This window comes from Brienomyrus brachyistius, chromosome 16 (assembly GCF_023856365.1).
Source record: "Brienomyrus brachyistius isolate T26 chromosome 16, BBRACH_0.4, whole genome shotgun sequence".
NCBI classification, from domain to species: Eukaryota; Metazoa; Chordata; class Actinopteri; order Osteoglossiformes; family Mormyridae; genus Brienomyrus; species Brienomyrus brachyistius.
In genome coordinates, this window is record NC_064548.1 from 23,411,796 (window position 1) to 23,436,921 (window position 25,126).

Consider the following 25,126-nt stretch of genomic DNA (forward strand, 5'->3'; position numbering starts at 1 on the left):
TTTTAACAAAAACATATGTATACATATGTTTTTGGGGCCCTTGTACATAATAAAACTATTTAAGTTTGAATAATGTAAGTGTGGCGTTGCTGAGGGAGGAAGCAGCGAGGGAATACGGAAATGGACAAGCCGACTACGCCACTCTGGGAATTTCACCCAGAGAATTAGAATACCAGAGTTCAAAACCCACTCCAATATAAAAGGACACAGATTCGTGATCACCATAGGGGAGACGCGAAGACCATAAACACTCCCTTTATTAGGCTGCTGGCAACCCTCCAAATAAAAACAAAAAGAAACCAAACAGCAAATTACAAAACCCAAAATCACAGCACAAAGAATACAAATCAAATCATGTTTAAAACACTCCAATCACACAACACAAGAGAAAACCCAAACCAGGCAGCTGTTGTCGGGAGGGGAATGGGAGGCGTACAGTCAGACAACTCTAAGGGGTCCCGCAGCACATGCCGCACGTACATCCACCCAAGGGGTGGGCTAAAAGAACGCAACGCGACCACGCAGCGCGGTATCGCCCGACACGGATCCTCACCGCCAAGCACCAAACCTTCCCAACGACACCCCCCAGTTTACATCCGCTCAATAAAACACATTAATACCTAAAACCAATTAAAACATGAAACAAAACATAAAACATCCGGGCAAAACATCCAGGCAAAACAGCAGCACTTGTAGTGACTTAGTATCCCGTTGATGGTCTGGCTCACGTCGGTCCGGGACACTCCAAGTCGCGATCCACTACAAATACAAACACAGTATTAGGTATGCCCCTACTACCCAAACGTTGGTAAAAGGAGACGAGACATACCTGGCAGATTACACGCGGTAAAAGTTGGAAAGCCTTAAAAGCGGAAGCAACCGCAAGCTGCTAGATTTACTAAGCCCTTGCAACTGTAAGAAAGATACCAAAAGCACATTACAACCACCCATACAGCAAGCAAACGACCCCGTCCACTGATGCCCTACCTGCAGCGTTGGATATAGCCACAACTTCCGGAAAAGGAGATACTAGCGCACGGAGAGTCACGTCACGCTTGCAAATCAGTCACACACACGCAACCACAACCGGGTCCTATATACGCGTGCTGGCTGCAACAATTAAGCAATCAGGTTAATGAAATTACCATGCCCCAACCAGATCGCACCCTCCAGCTCCACCTCATTACATAAGTATAAAGCTTACAGTGCAATCACATAAAAAAATGTAAATGTCAAAAAAATGCTTTCTAACCTCAAATTTCTTTTTTCCTTACAAATCTGAGAGTGCTCCTTCTTCGTATGTGAAATAAAGACTAAACTGAGCACGTGCAGAGTGAGTTATGAGATTTGCATCTCGTTCCTGATGTGAGAAATAGACTTTGCTACAACTATCCCAATGTTACAATAAACCCCAGTCTCCCCTCTGTAATAAATTTCCCTGCATTTTGTAATAAATCATTACATATTATGTTGGATATTACAAAATGCGGGAGTTCTACTTTTTTAATGACGAAAATGTAATACTTTACCTTGCGTAATAAATTACCTTATGTAATAAACAACCAAAATGCATGTCTTCACAGACACTCTGTCGAGTTATTACATAATCCGACATTATTCCACGATCTGTTGTTACAGGGACAGAGGACATGGTGACTTAAATTAGTTTGGGTTTAAGAAAGTTGACAGGGAGGAAGGAAAACAAAAGCAGCCGTTTCAGATTCAGAAAGAGAGGAATCGTGATTACCGAAAGTGTGGTTGGGTCCAAAAGGCGAACCAGAAGAGATTTCATATTAATGCAACGGTGACGGAGCTTTGGGATCGCCGGTGTTCTGGTGAGTTGAGCTGCTTTGTCGAGTTAGGCTACCGTACTACTAATCGATACCCCTAACCCTAAACCCAAACCCGAAAACCTAACCCTCAAAACGATGGAGCTGCGCATGCGCAGAAAGGCTCGATAGCACGCCTCCATAGGTAACTCAAATCGTCAGAACACCGGTCCCACTCCGTCTGTATGTGATTATATACCGTTAATATTTAGCATACGTTATAAATATGACTTACGATGTTATGTGCTACTGACTTAAATTAATCTAAGGTATGTCGCCTGCACTACGTTGAGAATCATATTACACGTTCTGTGAAGTAAGTGCTTTCTTTGAATTAGTCCTGAGACAGTTTCGGTTGTGGATTCGTGACCTCACAAGCATGTCTACCCCCCCCCCCCCCATTTTTTTTTTACATGTGAGCTCTGCAGAGTGTTAAAACACACCATGCGCCCATATTAGTATCTGAAACATATTCAATTATGATTACATTTGTGTTATTGAGGAATAGCTTAGACAAGGTTTAAAATAGCTAATGCTTTTAAGCGGCGTTTAAATCGCATCTGGTTGTCGCAGTTTTGCTGGGAAAGTAATCATAAAGCATAATATACAAACCCGCAAAAATCAACATAAAACGGCGAGACAGCTTTAGGAAAAAATACTAAAGCTCGGTACAGTGGCAGTTTCATTTTAATTACAGCGTTGCAGAAATGGTTGTTTTAACCCAGCCGATTAAATAGAATATATGTCACATTTTCCTCCCCTTCGCCTTTAAACACTAAGGCTTACTAACTCTCGTCTGCGTCATTTCCAATTTCTGCCTTTTTTCTAATCTTTCCTTAAGCCGCCTACCCCCAGTCCCCCCATCTGCGTCTCAGCAGAATAGTGGCGTTTGGGGTAATTTGTGCAGTTGGAATTGGCTTGTCACCATTTGAGGTACGAGGTGACATTTTCCAGGAGCTGAGCCCGCGGAGCAGTAGGCAGGCAGCGGGCGGCAGGTTGCCAGGGACCCGCCGCTATAGGGTCTGAGGTTTAACCTGACATGCCGCCGTATTTCGGCTGGATTATTTGTCTGAACGGGACGCAAGTTTGCCTGGATCAATTAAAAAGGAAGCAACCACTCTGTTGCCAAGTTCTTTTTTTTAAAATCCAGTTTTTCCACATTTGGGCTATATCATATATTTCTCACATATCTATAACGTATTGCTGTAGTATTTTGCCTATTTGTCTTAATATTTATGGTCTAAATAGAATGTGTCACGTATACATGACAAAACATTGCTACAGGCCCTATGCAAGAATGGTATATGGTTTTTGAAAAGCATATCCTACAGCTCTTGCCGAAGTCATAAATCATTTATGATTTCAATACATTTTTAGTTGAGATAAACCAACTCTTTGTCCACCATTAAATCCTGTATTTGTTCTATTGCTGTATTGCACAACTTCATTATACGTGCAACGCCACGTGCAGCAAAATAGTTTAGACTAACAAGAATCTGTAGAAATCATGGACACGGTTTTGTTTTAATCCTTAGTCTTGTCAGACCTCTGGGTTGCCGGCTCTCACCCATTTGGCGTGACACTCGTACTTCCAGACTTAAATATATATTATTCCATTATAAAACTAAAATTTGCCACATCAAAAGCGTTGGGGTAGTTTGCAAACCTTACAGACTATTTACAAGATAATAAAACTGTCATATACATGTAAATGCGTGTGCAAACTTGTTTAGGATTGAAAATCTCCATCCAGCCAGCCGATCGAAGTTGACAACCCAAAGTCACGTTGAATGAAGGGGGCGTCACGGTGGCTCACTGAGTGGTGGGAATCTAATTGGATAAACCTGTAGCTGTAGCCTGTGTTTTGCCTGTTGAAATGACTGCTTTTACTTTAACCTGCATGAGAGGATGCGTCAGTGACCTGTAAGGAATGCGCACGTTTACCGGCAGACGAATATGGAATAGGAGACGACGGAGCGCAAATTGTCCAGTAAACGAATTTCCAGCACCGTCTGTTATGTGAATGTATGTATATGTTTTGGTGGAAATCATTATCACGACCAGAATTCGTGGAAAAAAAACACTAGAAAAGCCGGATTTTTTCTCACGAATGCGACGTTCCGATAAACTGAATACAAAGAGTTATTATGACTGCGACCTACTGTGGAATCCCCAAATACACTAGAACTCTTTATTTCCCAGTTGCTTAACTTCGGTTCTAGGCGATTTTACCGGTGGTGTGCCCCTTACTGGTCAGATGAAAATGCCATTTGAACATATTAAGTGAATAAAATGTAATTATATAGGAAAGTTATATTTCAAAATGTATTTGCATTTTTTTAATTTATCTAAAAAAAACCTCATTTTCAATTTTTTCATTTTCAATGACTGGTTGTGCTCTCTCACCTTGTACGCCTGGGACATTGTTCCCTTCGGAATCCATCCAGGTAAAACTTCTGCTTGCACAACTATTAAATGAACGCAAGGTGGAGCTATTTAAACAGTGTATATTTCGATTTCTGGGCAACAGCCCTCACAATAAACTTTGAAGATTATTCACTCGTCAGGAAGTAAACCAGCTTAATTTGGAGTAATAATGTGTTATATAGTATTTCAGTCTTTATTTGTGTTTTATATTTCACGGTTTATTTTTTATTTAGTACTTTAAAACACTGACGTCATACAGTCATTCACATCTTAAAAATGTTGAAAATCTGATGAATAAGTTTTAACCTGATGGATTCACTAAAGAGCAAGAAAATGTTCCACCTCTCTATCCATCCATCCATCTATCCATCCATCCATCCATCATATCCAGTTGTCTTATTCAGGATTATGGGTGGTTCAGACAGACAGAGAATAACCCAGGATGCAGTGCCAACCCATTGCAGGGCACACTCACATACCATTCATCGCGGAGATTCAAACCCTGGTCCTAGAGGAGTGAGGCAGCAGTGCTAACTACTGCACCACCATGCCGCCCCCATGAGAACAGCAAAAAGAAGAAATCTACATAATCTTTCAGTCCAGCCTTCATGTCCCAGCTGGCCAGGCAAAGGCTATCTTACCTTCCCTGTCATCCCTGTGACCTGACACTGCCACCCCGGGGTCTTTACAAGCAGCAGCCCACTGCCCACATCTCCAGCCACAGGCCTCCGCCTTCCGGCCAAAACCAGCCCTGACATAGTTCTTAATAACACCAACAGCAGGGCACCTCCAGCGGTTTTGGGTGTCAGAGGGACATATCTCTCCACAGGTCAACCTCCATTAGACAAGGAGATGTGCAGCCTATGTGAAGAGAACAGCTGCGACATCATGTCCGAGACGTGGAGAAGTGCAGAGCATCCCAAGGTGTAAGCATGTTGGGGAAACAGCACATGGGCCGCCATATGTATAAAATTCTAATGTGAGTCGAAGTGGCTCACTGATAAATTCAATTGCTTATTATTATTATGATTATTATTATTAGTATGGATTCATCCCCAGTACATCTTCAGTTGTTAACCATAATGCAGGCACAGATAAGCAACACATATATCTGCACTTGAGCCCCCCCCCCCCACCATGCCCACTAACAATCCCTCCCCTTACATGTTTATCAGTTCTTATCTACCTGATTGACTGCAATTTTGCAGCATTTTTCAAATACCGTTGCACTTTATGTCAGTGTGTTCTGTCCTTGTTCAACAGCCCTGAGGTGCCTTTAATTGCCCCTCGGGGACAATTAAAGTTATTTGAGCTTGAATATATGCAGCTATTGTGTATTTGTATAGTAGCGGATTCCCAGAAATGAGTTATGTGGTTTGAAAAAGTGTAATCACTCAGTTGACCACAACCCTGTTGTCAGTTTGTGCTAATTCATTCAGAGACAGAAAGGTTTAATTAAAGATGCGAAAAGGCGGGGCGACTTGGCCAAGGGTGCATGTCGCAGTCGCCTGCAGAGACAGCAAGCACCTGGATTCGGGGTCACACACGTCACGTGATTCAGCAGCGGGTTTCACGGCTTTTCCTGTAAACTCACAAGCTGATGCTTACGGTACAAGCTGGGTAGAGCAGCTAAAGGAGGATTAAGGCTGGCTGTGTGACAAATGCTGCAGAACTGGTTCAAAGACAAAGTAAGACTTTACTGATAGCAGGACGTAATTCCTACATATGTACTGTACATACAGCGGCAAGCTGTTCAGAGTAAATACAAAACAGGTGAAGTGCAAAGACAGTACGCAGTGCAAACAAGAAAACACAGTGCAAAGAAATTAAAAGGTACACAAATCATACATAAATTATCCTGAATATCAAATATCAGAGAGATAAATGAATATCAATAAAGAGTTAGTTGCCCAGATGGGTCATGCAAGTTACGGTCAGGGGTCAAACGTGTGACGTTAGAAGCGATCAAGCTGCCTTCACACAGTAAATATACCCAGGAGCTCATCATGACAGGAGGCCTTCAGTCAAGACATTTGTTCAAAGTGGAGGCCACTTTTGCGTGCAGTTCACAGGTCGTTTATACTTGTTTGCCCAAGTTTGTGGTTTGAATTATTGAACATAAAATTGACTTTAGTGCGGTGGCATTAAATTGCGGATGATTAGTTGTTTCTAGGCACACAAGAGCCTGTATCACTTACATGTTTTGGCAGTAAGCGAACGAAGACCCACAGCTGTGCATCCAAACTTAGACCTGACTGTTTCTGTCGTTCCCAGAACCTAACAATGCTCAGATATATGTCTTATGTAATACTGTCCTTTCCCTTAATGAACTGGTGTAAATATATACTTTTCTGTGTCCTACCAGCTTCTCCATGTGTTGTAAGGAGTAAAGTTTCATTCTCTACAGTCTGGTGATCTGGCAAAGCCAGCAGAGCAATAAGAGTTAAACATGTTCAGATCCAGGCAGATGTATTTGCTTGCTGGGAAATTTATAGCTGGAGGTTAAATTTGTAATCTCTTTACCTCAACTCCTTCTGCTCAAAGAAACATTGGCGAGCCGCAAGCTGAGGCCTCCAGAGTGGCTCAGCGGAGAAACGCGTATGTTTACAAACACAATATCGCTGGAGGAGTCAACGCTGCAGATTTCACTCGGACAGCGGAGGACAGAGTCGTTGCAGACACCAGTGTGGTTCATCTGGCACATTTTAGATTAGTCTCTAGCCATAATCATTTGTCTAAGCATCCTCTGACTGCCTTCTCATACAGTCTTATGTGGAAGTTTTTCTGAAAAGAAAAATGCTTGATACAGAAGTACAATATGACCAAAATATTAATAGATACACAGACACCGCTCATCAGCTTTCTCGAATGTTCATTCTGCTTGCTCTGTGGAATTGTTGAATCAGGCATTGTAAACTTTTTCCTCAAATCAGAAAGTTGATGAAAACACACTGACCTGAAGAATTCGCCCCCGCCTCTTACCCTGACCACCATCACCCAAGGCTAACATTTCAGCAAAGCTGTTTTCCCAAGACAGAAAACCAATCTGTCCTCTTTACAGGAATCCTGCAGGCCATCGGCTGCGGTCTCACAAAACACACATGCTAAAATGTGCCATTAGCAAAATGCTACCTGGTCAGTTTTTTAATTAAAGGAGAGGAATGAGACGCACATTTCGAACACAGAGTGCAGATCCAAATGTTCGGGAAGAGCATGTGCATTTTTTTAAGAATGATACAAATAAATATTGAACTCTTCATCTGAAAAATGACAGCAGTTTTTGAAAATGACAGCAGTTTCTGAAAATGAACGAGGGTTAATGAATTGTTTCCACTGTCTGACGACCCAGTAAATTTGGCTGTACTGGGCTCCCCTGGGGCGACAGGAATACCATTCACACCAGTGTACATCTGCTGACTGGCCCTCCGCCTTCAGAGCTGTCGCACACACCATATGGAAACAGTATTCCTGTTTTCCTGAAGTTTTGACCACATTTTGCAATTGTTCTCCGGAAAAGATGTAATAATAGCAAAACTGTGACTCAAGCACAGTTTACACAGCACTGCTTGCTATCTTGTCTTGGTCGCACAGTGGGAATGGTATATTGCCCTCCGTTCCCACAGAGGATTATGGTCACTTTTTGCAGTCTCACCATCTAACCGTGATTGTGTTACCATGTGGTTTACTCCGACTATTACATCAGTTGTTTTCTTCTAAGCTGTATCAAGTTGGCATTTATGTCTACTCATTTCCAAAACCCTAGGCCATGAACTTTACATTAAATATACTTAATGTGCTCTATCAGAGTACCAGTCTGTACCTTTGCTTGTCACTGGGATTGTACCCTCAAGGCTCTGCCATTTGTACCCTTAGCTGTAGGTGATTGTACCTTTTAAGGAACAGAAATGGACTCTGAGGATCGTCCCCAAGGTATAAACAACATTAATGTATCTCCAATGAAACGAACATGTTCCTCATAGTACAATTACCCACAGCTATAGGGTACAAATGGCAGACCCTTGAGGGTACAGTCCCAGTGACAAGCAAAGGTACATATACATACCCTATTTTCTGACAGTGTACTTGTATAGTTTCCCCTGATTATTTCTTATTATGCAGACCTATTGAGTTAGTGTTAAATAACTGCTCTTAACCAGGTTTTGTTCCTGCAGTTAATGGTCATTATCCATCCATCCATCCATCCATCCATCCATCCATCCACCCATCCATTATATGCAGGGTTGTTACAGAAATAAGACTGATCAGTATATAAATTTCGATTCTGGATACTTGAAGCGACAAAGTGACTTAGAAACCTACAGCAAACAGTATAGTTACATTAGAAAATTGGCAGACAAAATTAATTTCTTCTACCTCAGATTACAAAAAAATAAATAAATAAAAAATAACTTTATTAAATTATTGCATTTGTGTGTTTTTTTCTCATGTGTGCCAGAAAGGGTCATGCATATTGTCATATAATTGCAAACAGTGGAAACTGAAAAACATAATCAGAATTGTTTTAGTAATTCAAAGATTTTGGATGAATACGGGACGAGCGACTGCGTAGTAGGACACTGTTCTTATGGTCTGGCTCCAACATGCAGAGACATCGCCATGAGAAAGGGGGCTGGGTTCAACTCCATCATTTAAATGAGGAGATCAGTGAACATAATGTGAATTACAAAATGTTTAAGCATGTTTGAACTGCTTTTATATTCTGTTTCATTTTTTTGCGTAATTAATAAAACGTGTCATTCTGATTCTAAACTTCGAAAATTGACATTTATGTAACTGAAACAACAAAATCTGCCTAGTTGATGTGAGCATTTACGCACTTGGACGTTTTACAAAAGCAATTCAGGATGAGTGTTTAGCCCAAGGGAACCACTGCAGGCCGAGCGCATATATGCATAACCCCCACGTGACCTGCTATCCAGCCTGGTGAACTGAGAAAGCGGCAAAACTAAGAAGGCGTTTCTGTTTTTACGTTTTATTTCAAAAGTATCCCTCGTCCACTCACAACAATTTCCTAACCTCTTTTCATACTGGAGCTGAAGGAAGAATCCCGTATATTAATTTTACAATCAAGTTCCCCGGCTCCATAATTTTCCTGTTGCGTGTTGTCTTTCTCAAAATGCCACATGGATTGACACTAAGTCCACAGCGGACAAAAAAAAAGCTTGATTAAAAATCAAAACCCACAAAGAACCTTTTAAATTCAGCCTAAAGTTTGAGTACACAGACACAACGCCACAATCTAATGAAGCCAGAGATTTAATTAAATTTTATATCTCAATACCATATAATAAATATGCTATCATATATTTATATGATAGCATATCATATATTTATATATTTCCAATGGTTTGGAACCCTGGACTCTCGCCGTGTGTAAAGTATTTTTTTCATTTAAAAGGGAACGGGGGATTATATTCTTATTGCAATTATTTAGGGAGCCAGTTTATTAAACAAAAAAAAATCTCACTATAACTAATGTAGCAGGCTTTGCAAAGACGTAATGCGTTTGACGAGTATAGACATGTCCTGAAATCACGAAGCCTCCTTCGGGCTTAAAACTTTTGTCAATTAACAGTCATGCAGTGAGATCCGTCTATAGTCACTGTTTGCTTATGAGCAATATTTCATTTAACGGGACACTTGTCACGATCTGCCGCAGTTCTTTACCGTCATGTGATCTGACGTGGGCTGGAAAAGTGCTAAACGGTAACGCTAACTGGATAAGTTAAGTACCAGTCTGCGAAGTCCGGGAGAGCTGGAGGTAAGTCGGCGACACCGCAGTTTAAAATATAGCGGTTTTCGGATGTACTCGCATGCAAATGCCCACTGGATTTTAGAGTAATCAAGGTTTCATTCAAGCATCCAGCACGACTGGCGAAGAACCTTTAAAGACATCCCGTAAAAAAACTGCTTCCTGGGTGTCACTTTGTTAATTTTTTTGGGAACTTGGGAGGATCGATCTACGCAGAATTTGCCCGTGTGGGACCTGTCACTCCGTCGCCCGGGACTTAGACCAACATTGCGGAAAACTTATCCATGAAAAGACTGTCACCGTGCCCACACCATTTCCACTGTAGGACTTAAACTGGTGCTGCAGAAGAAACGATGGGATTATTGATAAAACATCTATTCCGTTCTGTGATGGTCATGACTCTTCTGATGCAACGGTAAGCTTATGCCCGGTGACCGAAGAAAGTTTGGACCGATTCACGTGGCCCCATTTTTATGCAATTGTTAGAATTTAATGTAACTTTAATTATTTTAAACTTCAATGCTTTGTGAATTTAACATTTCGTCTTTGGAATATTTATCAAAAGTTGTTAATTAGGTCCATGTGAATGTTTATAGATTGTTTGCTGATACTGTACCGATTTTCTTGGAAAAGCACATCTTTGTGCTTTATTTTCAGACAGTTTTCCGCTATTGAGGTACTCTGTCCATTTATCCCCTAATTGCATAGTGTCTACGTTAACTTTCCAGTTTCCTCAAACTTTTGAAAATTCTAGTTAGGCTGCAATTAGATTCAACTACAAACACGTGAAATATGCCGGTGGAAATATTGCTAAGATGGCATTTTAAACTGGCGTTTTAGAAGTAGTAAAACGAAATACCTGAATACTTTTAAATAGCCAATGACTTCTGACCTATAAAATTTCCAGCTGAACAACACGTTATCTTAAGCTCTTTATTAAAAGTGTGACATGTTTTATAGCAACCAGTCTGCATAGATCTCTTTAAATCCGACAGTTTGCTTTAATTAATTCGCTCGTGCTGCATGCCAGTGATTCCGCGATGCTGCAGTTCTATTATTAAAGCAGTTTCGATAAAACGGCAGCGCAGACGCGGGCGTCCTTTTGATCATCCTTTTACCCCAGGCTGTGTCCCAGATAACGTCGGGAAAGGAATTCACTTTAAATATTCAGGTGCAGCTCCGCCCCCGTCTGCGGTTGCCACATGTTTAATAGATTCATAGTTGCACTGTAGGTGAACAAAATCACTGGGAATCAAACCTACGGAAAAAAACGGCCCAATTAAACGGAAGGTTGAGGGAAATATAGATTATGCAGAAAACTTTAATGGCATTGTACGTTTACTATACTACTGCACTCTGTATATAAAGATCGCACATTATTATTTACCTCATTTACATCATTTAAGTAAAGAACAAACAGGCAAATAAATTAACATATGTGGGCGTGTGTGTGTATTAATTTAACATCAATCCATGTGTGTTTCAGGGTAGATTCCAATGAGATCTTGGGGCTGAAAATCCCGTTTGACCCAATCCTGAACGCCAACACGGTGTGTCTGACACTGCCGGGCTTGACGCGGCGGCAGCTGGAGGTGTGCATGCGGAACCCGGACGTCACAGCCTCGGCCATCCAGGGCATCCAGATCGCCATCCACGAGTGCCAGCACCAGTTCCGCGGCCAGCGCTGGAACTGCTCCAGCCTGGAGACCAGGAACAAGATCCCCTACGATAGCATGGTCTTCAGCAGAGGTAAGGGTGTGTTCACTGACAGCCTTAGATCAATGCGACAACTGAGTGACCGCAATCACCACAAGACAAACAATCGGCAGGTGCTCACTCGCATGAAATGCTCATATAACTGTTCCCGTATGCAATAAATTCTCATGGATTCCTCAGCATAATGAATACTGTGATTATTACATTTATCTACCTCAGATGAGAGCTTTTCTATCCAAACAATGAGTCCATTGACAGTTCAAGAAACATTTAATGCTGTTAATGTGCAAAAGAACTGTATAACTCTGCAATTTTATTTGCAAAAACATGGTTCATTGAATCAGAAATAGGAACACATATTCTGTAAATGGAATTAAAAAATAAATGGGCTTTAAGAGCTTTTTATGTTGGTCTTTTTATATTGCATAGCACCAAGCTCACCTTTTCACATGATCCAGATCTGTAGGCGGTGATTATTTTTTATTTTCTTATTGTCAAAGCATGATAAATGAGACGTTGTATCTCACACTGAGAAAGGGAAGGTGAAGGCCTACATTTTGCAGAAAGGCCCGGCTGGGAGAGCTGCTGGCCTGCTCTGTGAACTCGCTCTAAGCACTTTCCCAACTGTCTGCTGGCCTGAACAGCAAACCTGTCTTGTTGGTGTCTTTAGGCCAAAATGCCAGTTTCCTTCAATCTTTAATTAGCCACCCGTTCGGCTGGGTGTGTCTGTCACATAAAGTTTTTTGTTAGATGTACTTTTTTTTTCCACCAGATTTGTCTGCCTCCCCCACCCCCCCCCCATAAACATGCACGTAGGTTTCGAGTCACAGGCCCACGGAAACAATGGGTGGTGGGAGGGAAAGGACTGTAGGATTAGTAATTAAACCATCAGATATATCACACTCACTGATCTGATGCTGTTGTCATATCCTGAAGTTATTTTTGCCCTTGGGGAGATGGGGGGGGCAGACACGCAAAAACGCTGCTAATCCCAGCTGTCACCTGCTTCACACTCGGTCTGACAGTCCACCAGTCATGGTGGACGGCAGGAGGCCATGGAGTCTAGGTGAGGCTCCATTCAAAGGTCTAATGAGACAAGTTCCAATCCGCATTCAGGCTTTAATGCCAGTATTATCCCTTCAGAACACGGGGTCAGGGCCAGTGCAGAACTTGTTTGAACTGGAAGCCCCTAAGTATTCGCCGGGTTAGATTAATATGTGAATATTGTAAAGGCACAAAAACACAGATTCCAGTTCATCCCCTTAATAGAAATGGAATTAGGAAGATTAAAGCGAAACAAAGCAGATTTCTTTCATGTCTGTGTAAATGCAGTTGGAAAATCCACTTTATAACTGCAAAATAACAGTGAAGTAATTTGATCGTTACTCAGTTCAGAGTCTATTTACGGAAAAAAAAACCCAACTAGTTGCAGTACTTCAACATGTATATTTTTTAATATTTCGCTTCACGCTGCCTTTGTGGCACTCTCAGTGTGCACAGTGTTGTAACTTAAAGTGCATTTTTTTCTGAATGTAACAATTTTCATGAGGAATAGGAGGATTAGACTCCATGATCAGCCTCAAACGCATGTTCACGCACCACTGTGGTCTCCTTTCTGTTTTGGACTAATTTCTCTACTATAAATCTCCAATGGAGGCACCGTCTAGTTTAGGCTGCATGGCTTTTTCTGAACTTCAGTCTGGCCTAATAAAATAACCTAATAATAAGATGGCATTTCTTAGTTTCCAGGTTAGGGTGGAATGTTCCTCACAGGTAAGCAAGCAACTGGGAAAAATCTCCGTCTGTCTGCTCGTCTGTTTGCTGTCTCAGGGTGTCCTATCTAACTGCTTCCATGTTAAATCGTGCCGCATCCAGGACGAGGTGGCGCTCGCTCATGAGAACATCGAAAAGAGGTGACTCAGCAGCCAAAGAGCGCTTCTTCTTTCGGCGGGAGACGCCAGTGATGGAAGTCAGGCGTGTAACCGGAGCATGTGATTACAGACAGCGGGGGTCAGTCAGGTGAATCGCAAACACGTTGGAGCGCGCGAGGGCGGGGGGCGACCCTGCGCTGATTCTGCTTCATTACCGCGGCCGTCTGATCGCCGCGGGGAGGACCGTGCGCGAGGAGCCAGTTCCCCCACACGGGGCAGCGCCGCACAGGACCCCTGGGTGTCAGTCTCCTCTCAGTTTCATTTTCCCGCCCAGTCCACAGAGCGGGCGATGGTATGGGAAACCGCAGCCGGTGTGGGCCCACAGCAGACCCCTGTTAAGCCTTAGCACCCCCCCGTGAGGCGGATTGTTCTGAGGAGTGAGCGGCAGAGGCCACAGATGCAGAGAAGTGATCCCATCTGGCCTCCCCTCTCCTCTCACACCCGTCTAACTATCCCCCAATCCATCTGCCTCAAACTCCCCACCCTCCAGGTTTCAGGGAGAGCGCCTTCGCTTACGCCATCGCGGCGGCCGGCGTGGTGCACGCCGTCTCCAATGCCTGCGCCATGGGAAAGCTGAAGGCCTGCAGCTGCGACGAGAAGCGGCGGGGAGACGAGGAGGCCTTCCGGGTGAAGCTGAACCGCCTGCAGCTGGAGGCCGTCCACCGGGGCAAGGGCATGGTGCACGGGGTGATGGAGCACTTCCCCGCCGAGGCCCCGGGGCCCCAGGACTCCTGGGAGTGGGGTGGCTGCAGTCCCAATGTGGAGTTCGGCGAGCGCTTCTCCCGGGATTTCCTGGACTCCCGCGAGATGTACAAAGACATTCACGCCAGGATGAGGCTCCACAACAACAGAGTTGGCAGGCAGGTGAGGCGTGACCTCACACCGCAGCCATGCGCGGTGTTTTTTGGGGGGTGGGGCTGTATGATGGGCTAAGGGTGGGGAATGATGTCAGGGCCAGATGACTCAGCACGGCTCTGTTACTGCCTCCGATTACAGATGCCAGAGGAAAGAATCACTTCTTAATCTTATAGGGGGACATTTGTCCGATTACCTCACTTTGAAAAAACCCAAGTGTAAGTGAGGAAACGTGAATCGGGACGCCGCAGATTTGCTCCCGTTTAGCATTTATTTGCTTAGCCTGAGTGGTAGCAGTAGTCAGCAGGTTCAATATCACACACATTCATTTTTTCACTATTACATTATTATCCAGCTACGAAGTTTTTCGTTTCATTGGTTAAGAAAGATTAGCTTTTAATTTGTGAAAATTAGGTATGTATTATAAAAAGAAATCCCAGCATGATCTATCCATCCTTCCATCAATTTTTCAAAGTATAATGTCACAGTGTAAAGAATATTTTGTATAATTAAAAGCAGAATTCGCAGAAATCATCGCGACTGTTTTTAGTGCCAACTGCCGCCTAGATGAACGTGGAAAACAACGTACAATAACTCGCAAGTTCAGGGCTGAGATATTACTTAAGAAGAATTAAAGTTGAACAGAAATGTGAGGCTGCATGTGTTTGGATGCTGTTTGCAGAAAGACTGAGTTGAGGTTGTATGGTCCCGCGGTTTCCATTCTGCACGTCGGACAGACAAAGCGGAGGAAGTTAGAGTGGAAAGCGTGCACACTCTTGCGGCTTTTACACACCGCGGTCGACGTGCTGACACGCTGAGGACCGCTTCCCTGCATCCTGAGATGCTTCGGTCTGCAGCCTGTGTCGTACACAGGGAACGTTTACGTATAACGTACAGAAATCTCCGTCTGATTCTGCGTGTGTTTTACATTGCCGTTTTTATTGCGCCGTTTTTAACCGCGTATCTGGGGTGCTTTTGTAAGGCAAAGGCTCAGGAGGCGTTTGCTGGAGGGATTGCACCTGGCTTTTGTTGAACCTGACCCTCATTAGGGCACCATTAACTGGAAGAGGGAAGTTAGGTGGGGTACTTTGAAGAGCTGATGCTAAACTGTAAATGTTACTGGGGTTTAAGGGGTTCAGATGGTCATAAACTAAAGAGGCTTGACAAGATCTAACTGGCTGTTTAGCAATGGCCCGAAAATACCCTCAGAAATGTTTGAAACTTTACCTTTATCTTTTATGACTTAATGTCACATAAAATGCCTCATTGGTCCCTTAGGTTTTCATACACTGTTGAAACGCCTTACCTGTTAGCTATCACGGGGCAGTCTCTGTGTCCATCATTAAATCATTCAGGCCCCTTTGCTGTCCTGCTGGCCCTCATTGTACCTTAGCACTGGAGAGAGAACATTCCTGATTGCCCATAATTGCTCTCGTGGCTCCCACACGCACACACACTTCACACAGACACATGAGAGCGACAAATTTATCCCCATCCGCCATTTCCTGCGGCATCAGTATCTCTTCCATCAGCTTGCTGTCGGTTCCCTTGATTATTCAGACAAAACAGAAGAGTGGGCTGCCCCCCCCCCAAACAGATAACAGCTCGGTGATACGTCTAATGGGATGGCAGTAAAGACGGGCGGTCCCCATGCCAGTGCAAACCATAGGCAGATACCACAGTCAGTGTTACACAGATCACTGCTCAAACGCTTAGACATTTAATCAGTTGGTCATGTCACTCGTGGGGAAGGAGAAGGTCCATCCGTGGCCTTCAGAGGATTGTATTTGGGTTGAGTTTTACTTATATGATCTTTTGTGGTTTGTTCAACATTTTAAACCTGTAAATATCATCGGGGAAGTTACTCTCATAGTATTTCATTACAGACAGAGGTGGAAACTTCAGATCCACAAAGTACAAATCCAGACCAAGGTTTTGTTTCAACCAACCAGTTGAGCAGAAAGAGTCACAGTCATGGAGTACTCAGATGGTTACTTTTGTAAGTTCCCCATCACTGCCTGTAAACAAAGTCGAATCACCGATCAACATGATAACAGCACGATGGGGAACTCCTACGAGTTCTTTAAGAGTGGTTGAGAATTTATTTAGCATCCTTGGCAGGATAACCAGTGGTCTAATGGTAAAATCCACTTGCCCCTGTTCGGTGTTCCTGAACACACCTGTCTGAATGCCTTTCAGGAGACGCCCCCCCCTCCAAAAAAAAACACAAAGGTCCCTAAATTTCATAATAAGTTCAAAATCTCTCCTGATTGCCGGGATGATGAATGGGGTTTGGGTTGAATAAGACATGGAGTTTTCTAGAAAACCAAATAAGGATCATTAGTCAGAGGGGCGTGATGATTCGTGCATGGGGGGGGGGGGGGGGGGGGGCAGAGAGTGATGTCGGCCATGAAAAGGGAGGGGGGGCAAAGCTTTAGTTCATTCATCCTAATGAAAATGAAGGAGAAGACTCTTTAAACTTATTAGTGTGTATTTATTTGGGGGAAGTAAAGAACATTTGGGGGAGGTGGTAAAACCTAGAGTAAGGCTGACTGCAGTTACACTCCCCACCCTTTCTAATACCTGCGTCTTGCTGCATAAGAGCTACATTGCGTGACACTTATGGCCCATGTGAGAGTCATACTGTCCTGATTCTTATCGTATTTTTAATGTGCTGTGTGTCAGAGTTCCTGTTTAAATGTGGTAGCAGCTATGTTGTGGTCCGTGAGAGCCCTGAATCAGCGGGGACTCCCCCATCCCAGCCCCATGCCGTATCGCGTTTCACACCCACCTTCCCGCAGCCGGCGAATGCTCAGCGACATCAGAGATAACAATCAAACCTGGAGGGAGGGAAGGTTTAGGGAAAGCCTTTCAGGCACTTCAGAGAGCGGCTTCACCTTGTAGTTCCTCCTCTAACACACCTGAAACCAGGTGAGGTCCTGAGTAGCGGGTGGGGTTCACCCCGCCCCCCCACCTGCCCACCCCTCTTCTGAACGGCTCCCCCTGTGGAGAGAATGTGACAGCTTCACCGGGGCCCACATGTCCTCTCATGCCTGCTCGCGGTTCTCAGATTGGCGGTTCTCTTCTAAAGCCGTAATTAATGGCTGCTGGTAGCTTGGAAACAGATGTTTAAAGCCAGTGAGAGACTCAAGACATCAAACGCGGTGGAGAGTAGAAAGACGATGCCTCTTCCTTCCTCAAAAGCAGCGTTTTTACAGTAAGCTTGGTGGGGCGGGGGTCATTGAGAAGTGGGGCAAGTGTGCGGCGGGAGATGGTCCATCAGGTAGCCCACATGTGGCCCATTGAATGTGTCTGCAGGGTGACATCATTCTTTAAAATCAACCTAAGCCTGAAAGCGTGGCAGGAATGAAGGAGGCATGTCTGCACATTCACAGTAACCGTCCGATGTTGGCCCAGTTTAATCAGACTGGTCACTGTGGGGTGCAATTGCATTTCCAGCATCAGACACCCTCTGTATCCGAATGTGATATATTGTCCGGCACATCTGGCTTCAAGATACGGAACACAGTCCTGACTCTGTGTTTGCGAGGAACCGTTCCGTTACAGATGGACCTGTACTTGGAAATTATGTTCGTAATGTGCTGTATATCTAATAACCAGGAAACCGGTCCCCATAAGGGAAAAAAAATGGATATTTATCACGTTATGGGGACATTGTGTCCCCATGAGGATAGGTATACCTGCTCACACACACACACACACACACACACACACAGACACTCAGGGTAATTCACTTAACCATATGTTTTTGAAATGCGTAAGGAAATCCATGCTGTATGCAGAAGACATGGAAACCTCCTTAATTAATGATAATAATATATCTCATACTTTATAATAATTAATGGTAATTCTCCTCCACTGTGTGCGACACACTTGAAACATGGTTAGTCTCAGCACCATTTAAGAAAGACATCCTGTGGATCTGAGTGACCATGATTCCTCAAGTGCCTCTTGACCCCTTGACCTGGAAGTAGTCGCTCTGCAGGAAGTCCATCTGGCAGAGCTCGTGCACTGGGCGATTACCCACCAAAAGGTCAGAAAGGTATAAGATACATGTAACCTGCAGCAAAGTGAGAACATTAAAAAGCGAGTGAAACTCCATGTGGAGGAACACTTTCTGCCAGTGGTGCTGGACGGTAGCTGTGTTACCTTCGCTTTTTATCGGTGACTGTTGTAGCCGCGTTTCCGGCACTTTCTGCGGCTTCTCTTAGAACTTTAAACGTGAGACATCCATTCTGAAACGCCATTAGGGCTGTGAGGCATGTTGAAGCGTAAGTTTCTGAAATGTTGCGCTGACACAGACAGGTAGGCTGTGCTACACGCCACGTGGGCTAATTAGGCTTGTATTCTTACCTCTATTTTGCTTTAAATAATCCAAACAGTCAGGTTGTGTTTGCCCTCATCTAAACATTTGGGTCGCTGATGACTTCTGGTATCAAACCTAAGAGGAAGCATGTATTTAGATTGAATTTAGGGTGGTGCGTTCACATTTATGAACAGCAGTGTTTAATTTCAGAGTGGCATTAACTGGCCACAGCCCCAGTGTGCTGCCACTGTGTCCTGTTTTGTCTCAGCCTGGTACCAGTTAAGATCAGGCCTGTGTTCATTTCCTGCTAGTTTGAGCAGCACGGATGTGCTGGGAACATATATTCCGAAGAAGACCCTGTGGACGATGTTTATAACTAGCTGTTTTCTGTGCGAGCGACATCAAAATATTTTTATTGATCCAAAGTATTTGTTGTATTTTCAGATTTACAGATATTTGAAGACTGGAAATATATATAAAAAAATCAAGTAATTATTAGCTGCACACATGAACAATTTGCTGCACACATTAACACATTTTAAATGAACAAAGTGCAGTTGCGCCTGCATGAATTCATTGTAACACTCTTGACAAGTTAAATTTGATCATTTGATTCATAAAGTACAGAATAATGGATTCTCCACCCAACACTCCATGGAATTCATCCGCAAAAAATGCAAAAATAGTTTTTGTCCTTTTTATGTTCTTTGTTTACCCTTGACAGTTATTAAGGAAACTGACATGTGAATACATGTAACTAGACAAGTGACTAGACTTGTGACAGCAAGGTTTAAATCCTAGGGGGTATGCTGCAGTCTCGAATTAACTGTGCAATCCTCAACCTGTGTGAATCATATGATTGATAGTTGGAATAAAAGGAAAACGTGTGAGAGCAGATTCATATATTGTAAAGCAAAATAACATTGCTATACGTTGTGGGTGAAGGCAGCAGAGCTCATAGGGGTGTGGACAGGATGATCCCAGCATGCTCCTGTTTCCTGTTGTTTACTGGGATATTACAATTTAAACTAGGGGGGCTGACAGATGAGCACATTGTTGAAAAATGGGGTGTGCAGACAGTCCTGGGCGGGACATCCTCAGTAGCCATGTGAACTTGCTTTTGTCACGAAAGATCACGACTGTCCAGCGACCATCCGAGCCTGTCCTTGTTGTCATTTGGTGGAACGGAAGTGTGTTTGAGCCCTACACGCCCAAAGGAAAAGTTTTCAGTTGATCCGACTGAACAATCCCATCTGAGACTACATCCAACCCAACTCAGACTCCATGCCACGATCTTAGATTACATCCATCCCAGATCAGGCCACCATTGTTTTCAAGAGGCAGAGTGGAAGCTGGTTTGAAGCCTACATGCCCAAATGAAAATCTCCAGGCAGAAAAAGGAATCTTTGGATATAAAAGCAAATTTATGAACAGATATTTCACATAGAAACATTAATGTATAAACATTTAGCATGTACTTCTTGGAGTCTTGCATGTTGTGTTTGCTCCTGCTGGGTTATTGCATTCCACAAGTCCAATCCCACTGCCTTTGTTACGATTTTCATTTCATGACCAGAAATGTCCATGTGATTCACTATTGAGGCACATTAATGCTGAAGTTCGTCAACCGGTGCATTCACCCTCAAAAGGTGGTATTGTATCACATAATATGAGCAGTCAGGTTGGATATATCCTAGGATTGTACCAATAAATCTAATTTGGGGTTGAATGAATGAGTCTAATTTAGACTTTAGGTTTAATTTGGGTTGTATGGTACATAGGATGTTGGCATTGAGCCTCATTTGGGTTGTTGCAATCTTAGATATGGACATCAAGTCTGGGTCAAGTTCTAAGTAATCTAGGATGAGGATATTGGATCTGGGTGGGGTTGAATGAAATCTCTGATGATGATATTGAGTTTGTGTCAGGATGTATGTAATCTAGGATGATAATATTGAGTGTGGGCCAGGTTGTATATAAATTCAGATGATATTGAATCTGGGTGGGGTTGTATGTAGTCTTGGATGATGATATTTAGTTTGGCTCAGGGTGTATATAACTTAAAATGATGAAATTGAGTCTGGGTCAGGGTCTATGTAATCTAGGATGAAACTGAGTTTGTATCAGGGTGTATATAATCTAGGATGATGATGTTGAGTATAGGTCAGGGTGTATGTAATCTAGCATGATAATATTGAGTCTGGGTAGGGTTGTGTGCATTCTAGGATGATGATGTTGAGATTGGGTTGGGGTGTATGTAAGGTAGGATGATAATATTGAGATTGGGTCAAGGTGTATGTAATGTAGGATGATGATGTTGAGATTGGGTCGGGGTGTATGTAATGTAGGATGATGATGCTGAGATTGTGTCGGGGTGTATGTAATGTAGGATGATGATGCTGAGATTGGGTCGAGGTGTATGTAATGTAGGATGATGATGTTGAGATTGGGTCGGGGTGTATGTAATGTAGGATGATGATGCTGAGATTGTGTCGGGGTGTATGTAATGTAGGATGATGATGTTGAGATTGGGTCAGGGTGTATGTAATGTAGGATGATGATGCTGAGATTGTGTCGGGGTGTATGTAATGTAGGATGATGATGTTGAGATTGGGTCAGGGTGTATGTAATGTAGGATGATGATGCTGAGATTGGGTCGGGGTGTATGTAATGTAGGATGATGATGTTGAGATTGGGTCGGGGTGTATGTAATGTAGGATGATGATGCTGAGATTGTGTCGGGGTGTATGTAATGTAGGATGATGATGCTGAGATTCGGTCGGGGTGTATGTAATGTAGGATGATGATGCTGAGATTCGGTCGGGGTGTATGAAATGTAGGATGATGATGCTGAGATTGGGTGAAGGTGTATGTAATACAGGATGATGATGTTGAGATTGTGTCGGGGTGTATGTAATGTAGGATGATGATGTTGAGATTCGGTCGGGGTGTATGTAATGTAGGATGATGATGCTGAGATTGGGTGAAGGTGTATGTAATGTAGGATGATGATGTTGAGATTGGGTCGGGGTGTATGTAATGTAGGATGATGATGCTGAGATTGGGTGAAGGTGTATGTAATATAGGATGATGATATCGATGATGATATGTTCCTGACACCTCCTCTCCTAACCCTTCCATTTCCTGTCAGGTGGTGATGGACCACATGCGGCGGAAGTGCAAGTGTCACGGTACATCTGGCAGCTGCCAGCTGAAGACATGTTGGCAGGTGACCCCGGAGTTCCGGATGGTTGGCACGCTTCTGAAGGAGCGTTTCCAGGCAGCCACGCTCATCAAGGCGCACAACCGCAACACCGGTCAGCTGGAGCACGCGCATGCCCCGCACCGGCGCAGGGCCAGCCACGGCGAGCTTGTCTACTTCGAGAAGTCGCCCGACTTCTGCGACCGTGAGCCACGCTCTGACTCGGCCGGCACCAGGGGCCGGATCTGCAACAAGACCAGCACAGGGACGGACAGCTGCGAGAGCCTGTGCTGCGGCCGGGGGCACAACATTCTGCAGCAGACCAGGACGGAGAGGTGCAACTGCAAGTTTCACTGGTGCTGCTACGTGGTCTGTCAGGAGTGCCGGATAACAGAGTGGGTGAGCGTCTGCAAGTGACCCCGCGGACGGGGCAGCACGGCCCCCACCCCTCCCCCCAGCCTGCGAATGGACTGCCGCAGAAGGAGACTGTCACGAGCCATGCGGCAATCGCCCAATGCGTGCGCTCGACCTCTGCAGTTCAGATTGATTGTTCATATCTGCACTGCGCTTTCAATTCAGAAGGTATTTTTTAAGTTAAATAATTTAATAAATCGTTTGTGTTTTTTTTTTTTTTGTTTTTACTTTTACTGGAATCTGAGTTATCTTAAAAGTATTTAAATGAGCTATTGAGAATGAAACTATTATCAGCTAGTTTTCTAATGTAAATATTCGTATTGAAAACTGCATGTGATTCCGGTACTTTAAAAAGCACTGGAATTATTAAAAGAGGTTTAAAAATAATTATAACAAACGATACTTTTATTAATCCCAACAGTGATGTCTCATGCCTTCCCATTGTTCTGTCTGCAAATAAACTAAAGCAGATGAACATCAAACACCCATAAGTATGGAAAAACATCAGATTATTAAAAAAAAAGATGCAGTTGAAGATTCTTTTTTCTAAACACTAAAATTCCATGAAATGGTGATGCAGATTTCCTGCCAGTGGCAGAGCAGTGACATTCCGCATATTTTAAATGGCCATAAACTGTGTTTCCCGGCTAAAGTCCCTAATCAGTATATACTGTAGATACCTCACCTTGCATTTCACTTGTATGGTATGGAAAGCTGTTGCATAGTATAATTTCAAAGTATTTATGGACTTTAACTCTGATGTCTCACATTCACATGAGTGTGACTTTGCAAGCAAGCATCCCCAAGGAGAGGGATATGGAGGATATTTGCATTTTAATTAATGTGGTAAGATGCTATTTGTCGACATATAAAAATGTATATTTTTAGTGTAATGGTTCGTAAATTATTTTTTATTTTTGTGGATGACTTAATATTTGTAAACATATTGAAAAAGCTAAGAATGATGGCAGAAATGGTATCTAATAAAAAATGTGTGTTAAAAAAGTACATAAATCCGCTGTTATGGATGTTTCCTTTTTCATCCACCCTTCCACTCGTCTCTGTATCCATCCATCCATGCATCCATCTTTCATATTTCTCTATGTACCACAACATCATACTATGTCAATTTGCTGTCATCAGCAGACACGCGAATTTCTTTCATTTGCTGATGCATTGTGGGTGGGGTGGGAGGGGCGACATGGAGAGTTTGCCCAGGCAAACCCTATCGAAACACTTTGTCCTGAGAAAAGGAGTTAACTTTTTTCCTCTCGTGTTTTTGAGCTGTGGGCACATGTAGGCACGAAACAAGGGCTCGTGCCTGACATTTACATTCCACAGCCCGATCCAGTATCCCCAGGGGCATCTCAGCTAACGGGAGGCTTCTTCCGCAGCCAGGGCACATATCAGTGCTCTCGATACCTTTATATAAACACACAGCATGCTGCAAATTTTCAGGCAATCCATGTGGGATCGTACAGGGTCTTCCTGTTCCCGCTGCAGGATTGTGCCGTCAATGAACGGGGAAAGTGCAGGACGACCTTAACGGTAAACAAGTGCAGATTTCCATGCAAGCGAAAGAGTGTCCGGCCATCGATGACCTGACCAACAACCAACCCGAAAAACCTCGATCTGACCCGGGTTTTGGAAGGACTGGTAGCATTTAAACCTTCAAATGCAGAACCATAATTTCGGAGTTCTGAAGTTATTGTAGCTCGGATTTGTTTTGTTTCGGCTCTAGAGGCCTTTACAAAATAAGGCAGAGTAAAGAAAAAACTTTTCACATTTATGTGCTCAAATGAAAACGCACTCCGGAAATGTAAATGTTGAACGTAATGTGCATGTTTAACATATATCATACGTCACGCTAAACAAATATTGCTTATATGAAAACACTAAGTATATATTTTAACAGTATGTGAAAGTTCAAATATAACGCAATGAAACTCCTACACAGCTTTAATTCCACCCTATAATTAACTGGATCTGGAATTGCCTTGTTGGAGAGGACAAATGGTCTTTTAGGGCTTCTACATACACTCCCATGATGCTTTGAACTTAGTGAAGAAACAACACAGGCAAGTCAAGCCACTCAACAGTAACCATGGGATGTGAAACGACATTCTGGATTACAGCCAAACTCAACTAGCTGAACAGCCTCTCAGTCAGTTTGATGTGCGTATGTCTAATTGAAGGTGATATAAAACTAACGTGAGGTTTCTCTCAGTCAGTTACACGTGTTTGTCGCATCTGTTGGTGAGTTGAAGGCCGAAACTGCACCATTTAAACAATCTCTGAGGCAATCGGGGTTGATCCGAAATGCATTGCTCATAGATTGAAGTTAATATGTGTCCTTTTTATTAAACAAGTGCTTAATCGAATTATGATTAGTAATACTTCCTGTCAGTCGAGTAGGCAGCAGGTAGACTCGTTAAGACACAAGCTTCTGAGCTGAAGGCGACCTGTTCAAACTCCCAGAGTGCTGATGCACAGCTCTGGGCAGGGACTCTCTCAGCAAAGCTTCCAATTCCTAAATTAAGCGGTGAGTCCTTCTGGAAAAGAAAAATGCCAGCTAAACAATTCAATGCAATTAAATATTATAAAGGTTTTACAAATATGACAAGAGCTTTCCAAGTGAATCAAAACAGCAGC

General features: G+C 43.3%; 1 protein-coding gene and 1 long non-coding RNA gene across 3 annotated transcripts; one reads left to right on the forward strand and one right to left on the reverse strand.

Moving 5' to 3' along the window:
* Window positions 1–239: 239 nt before the first annotated feature.
* On the reverse strand, window positions 240–1,068 carry LOC125709868 (uncharacterized). Its single transcript, XR_007382851.1, has 2 exons — window positions 988–1,068; window positions 240–912 (listed from the first exon to the last, which is right to left on the reverse strand). It is a non-coding gene; the product is annotated as an uncharacterized LOC125709868 (long non-coding RNA).
* Window positions 1,069–9,846: 8,778 nt separating this feature from the next.
* Window positions 9,847–23,488, forward strand: LOC125709899 (protein Wnt-10a). 2 transcript variants are annotated; one of them, XM_048978888.1, is made up of 4 exons: window positions 9,847–10,444; window positions 11,521–11,778; window positions 14,167–14,540; window positions 22,010–23,488. In XM_048978888.1, exons 2-4 carry the CDS (start codon window positions 11,628–11,630, stop codon window positions 22,475–22,477), a joined length of 993 nt encoding a protein of 330 aa, XP_048834845.1. In that variant the 5' UTR covers window positions 9,847–10,444; window positions 11,521–11,627; the 3' UTR covers window positions 22,478–23,488. The 2 variants fall into 2 exon arrangements, with proteins under 2 accessions (XP_048834845.1, XP_048834844.1); XM_048978887.1 differs by having other exon boundaries at window positions 9,849–10,444; window positions 11,516–11,778.
* The last annotated feature ends 1,638 nt before the right edge of the window (window positions 23,489–25,126 follow it).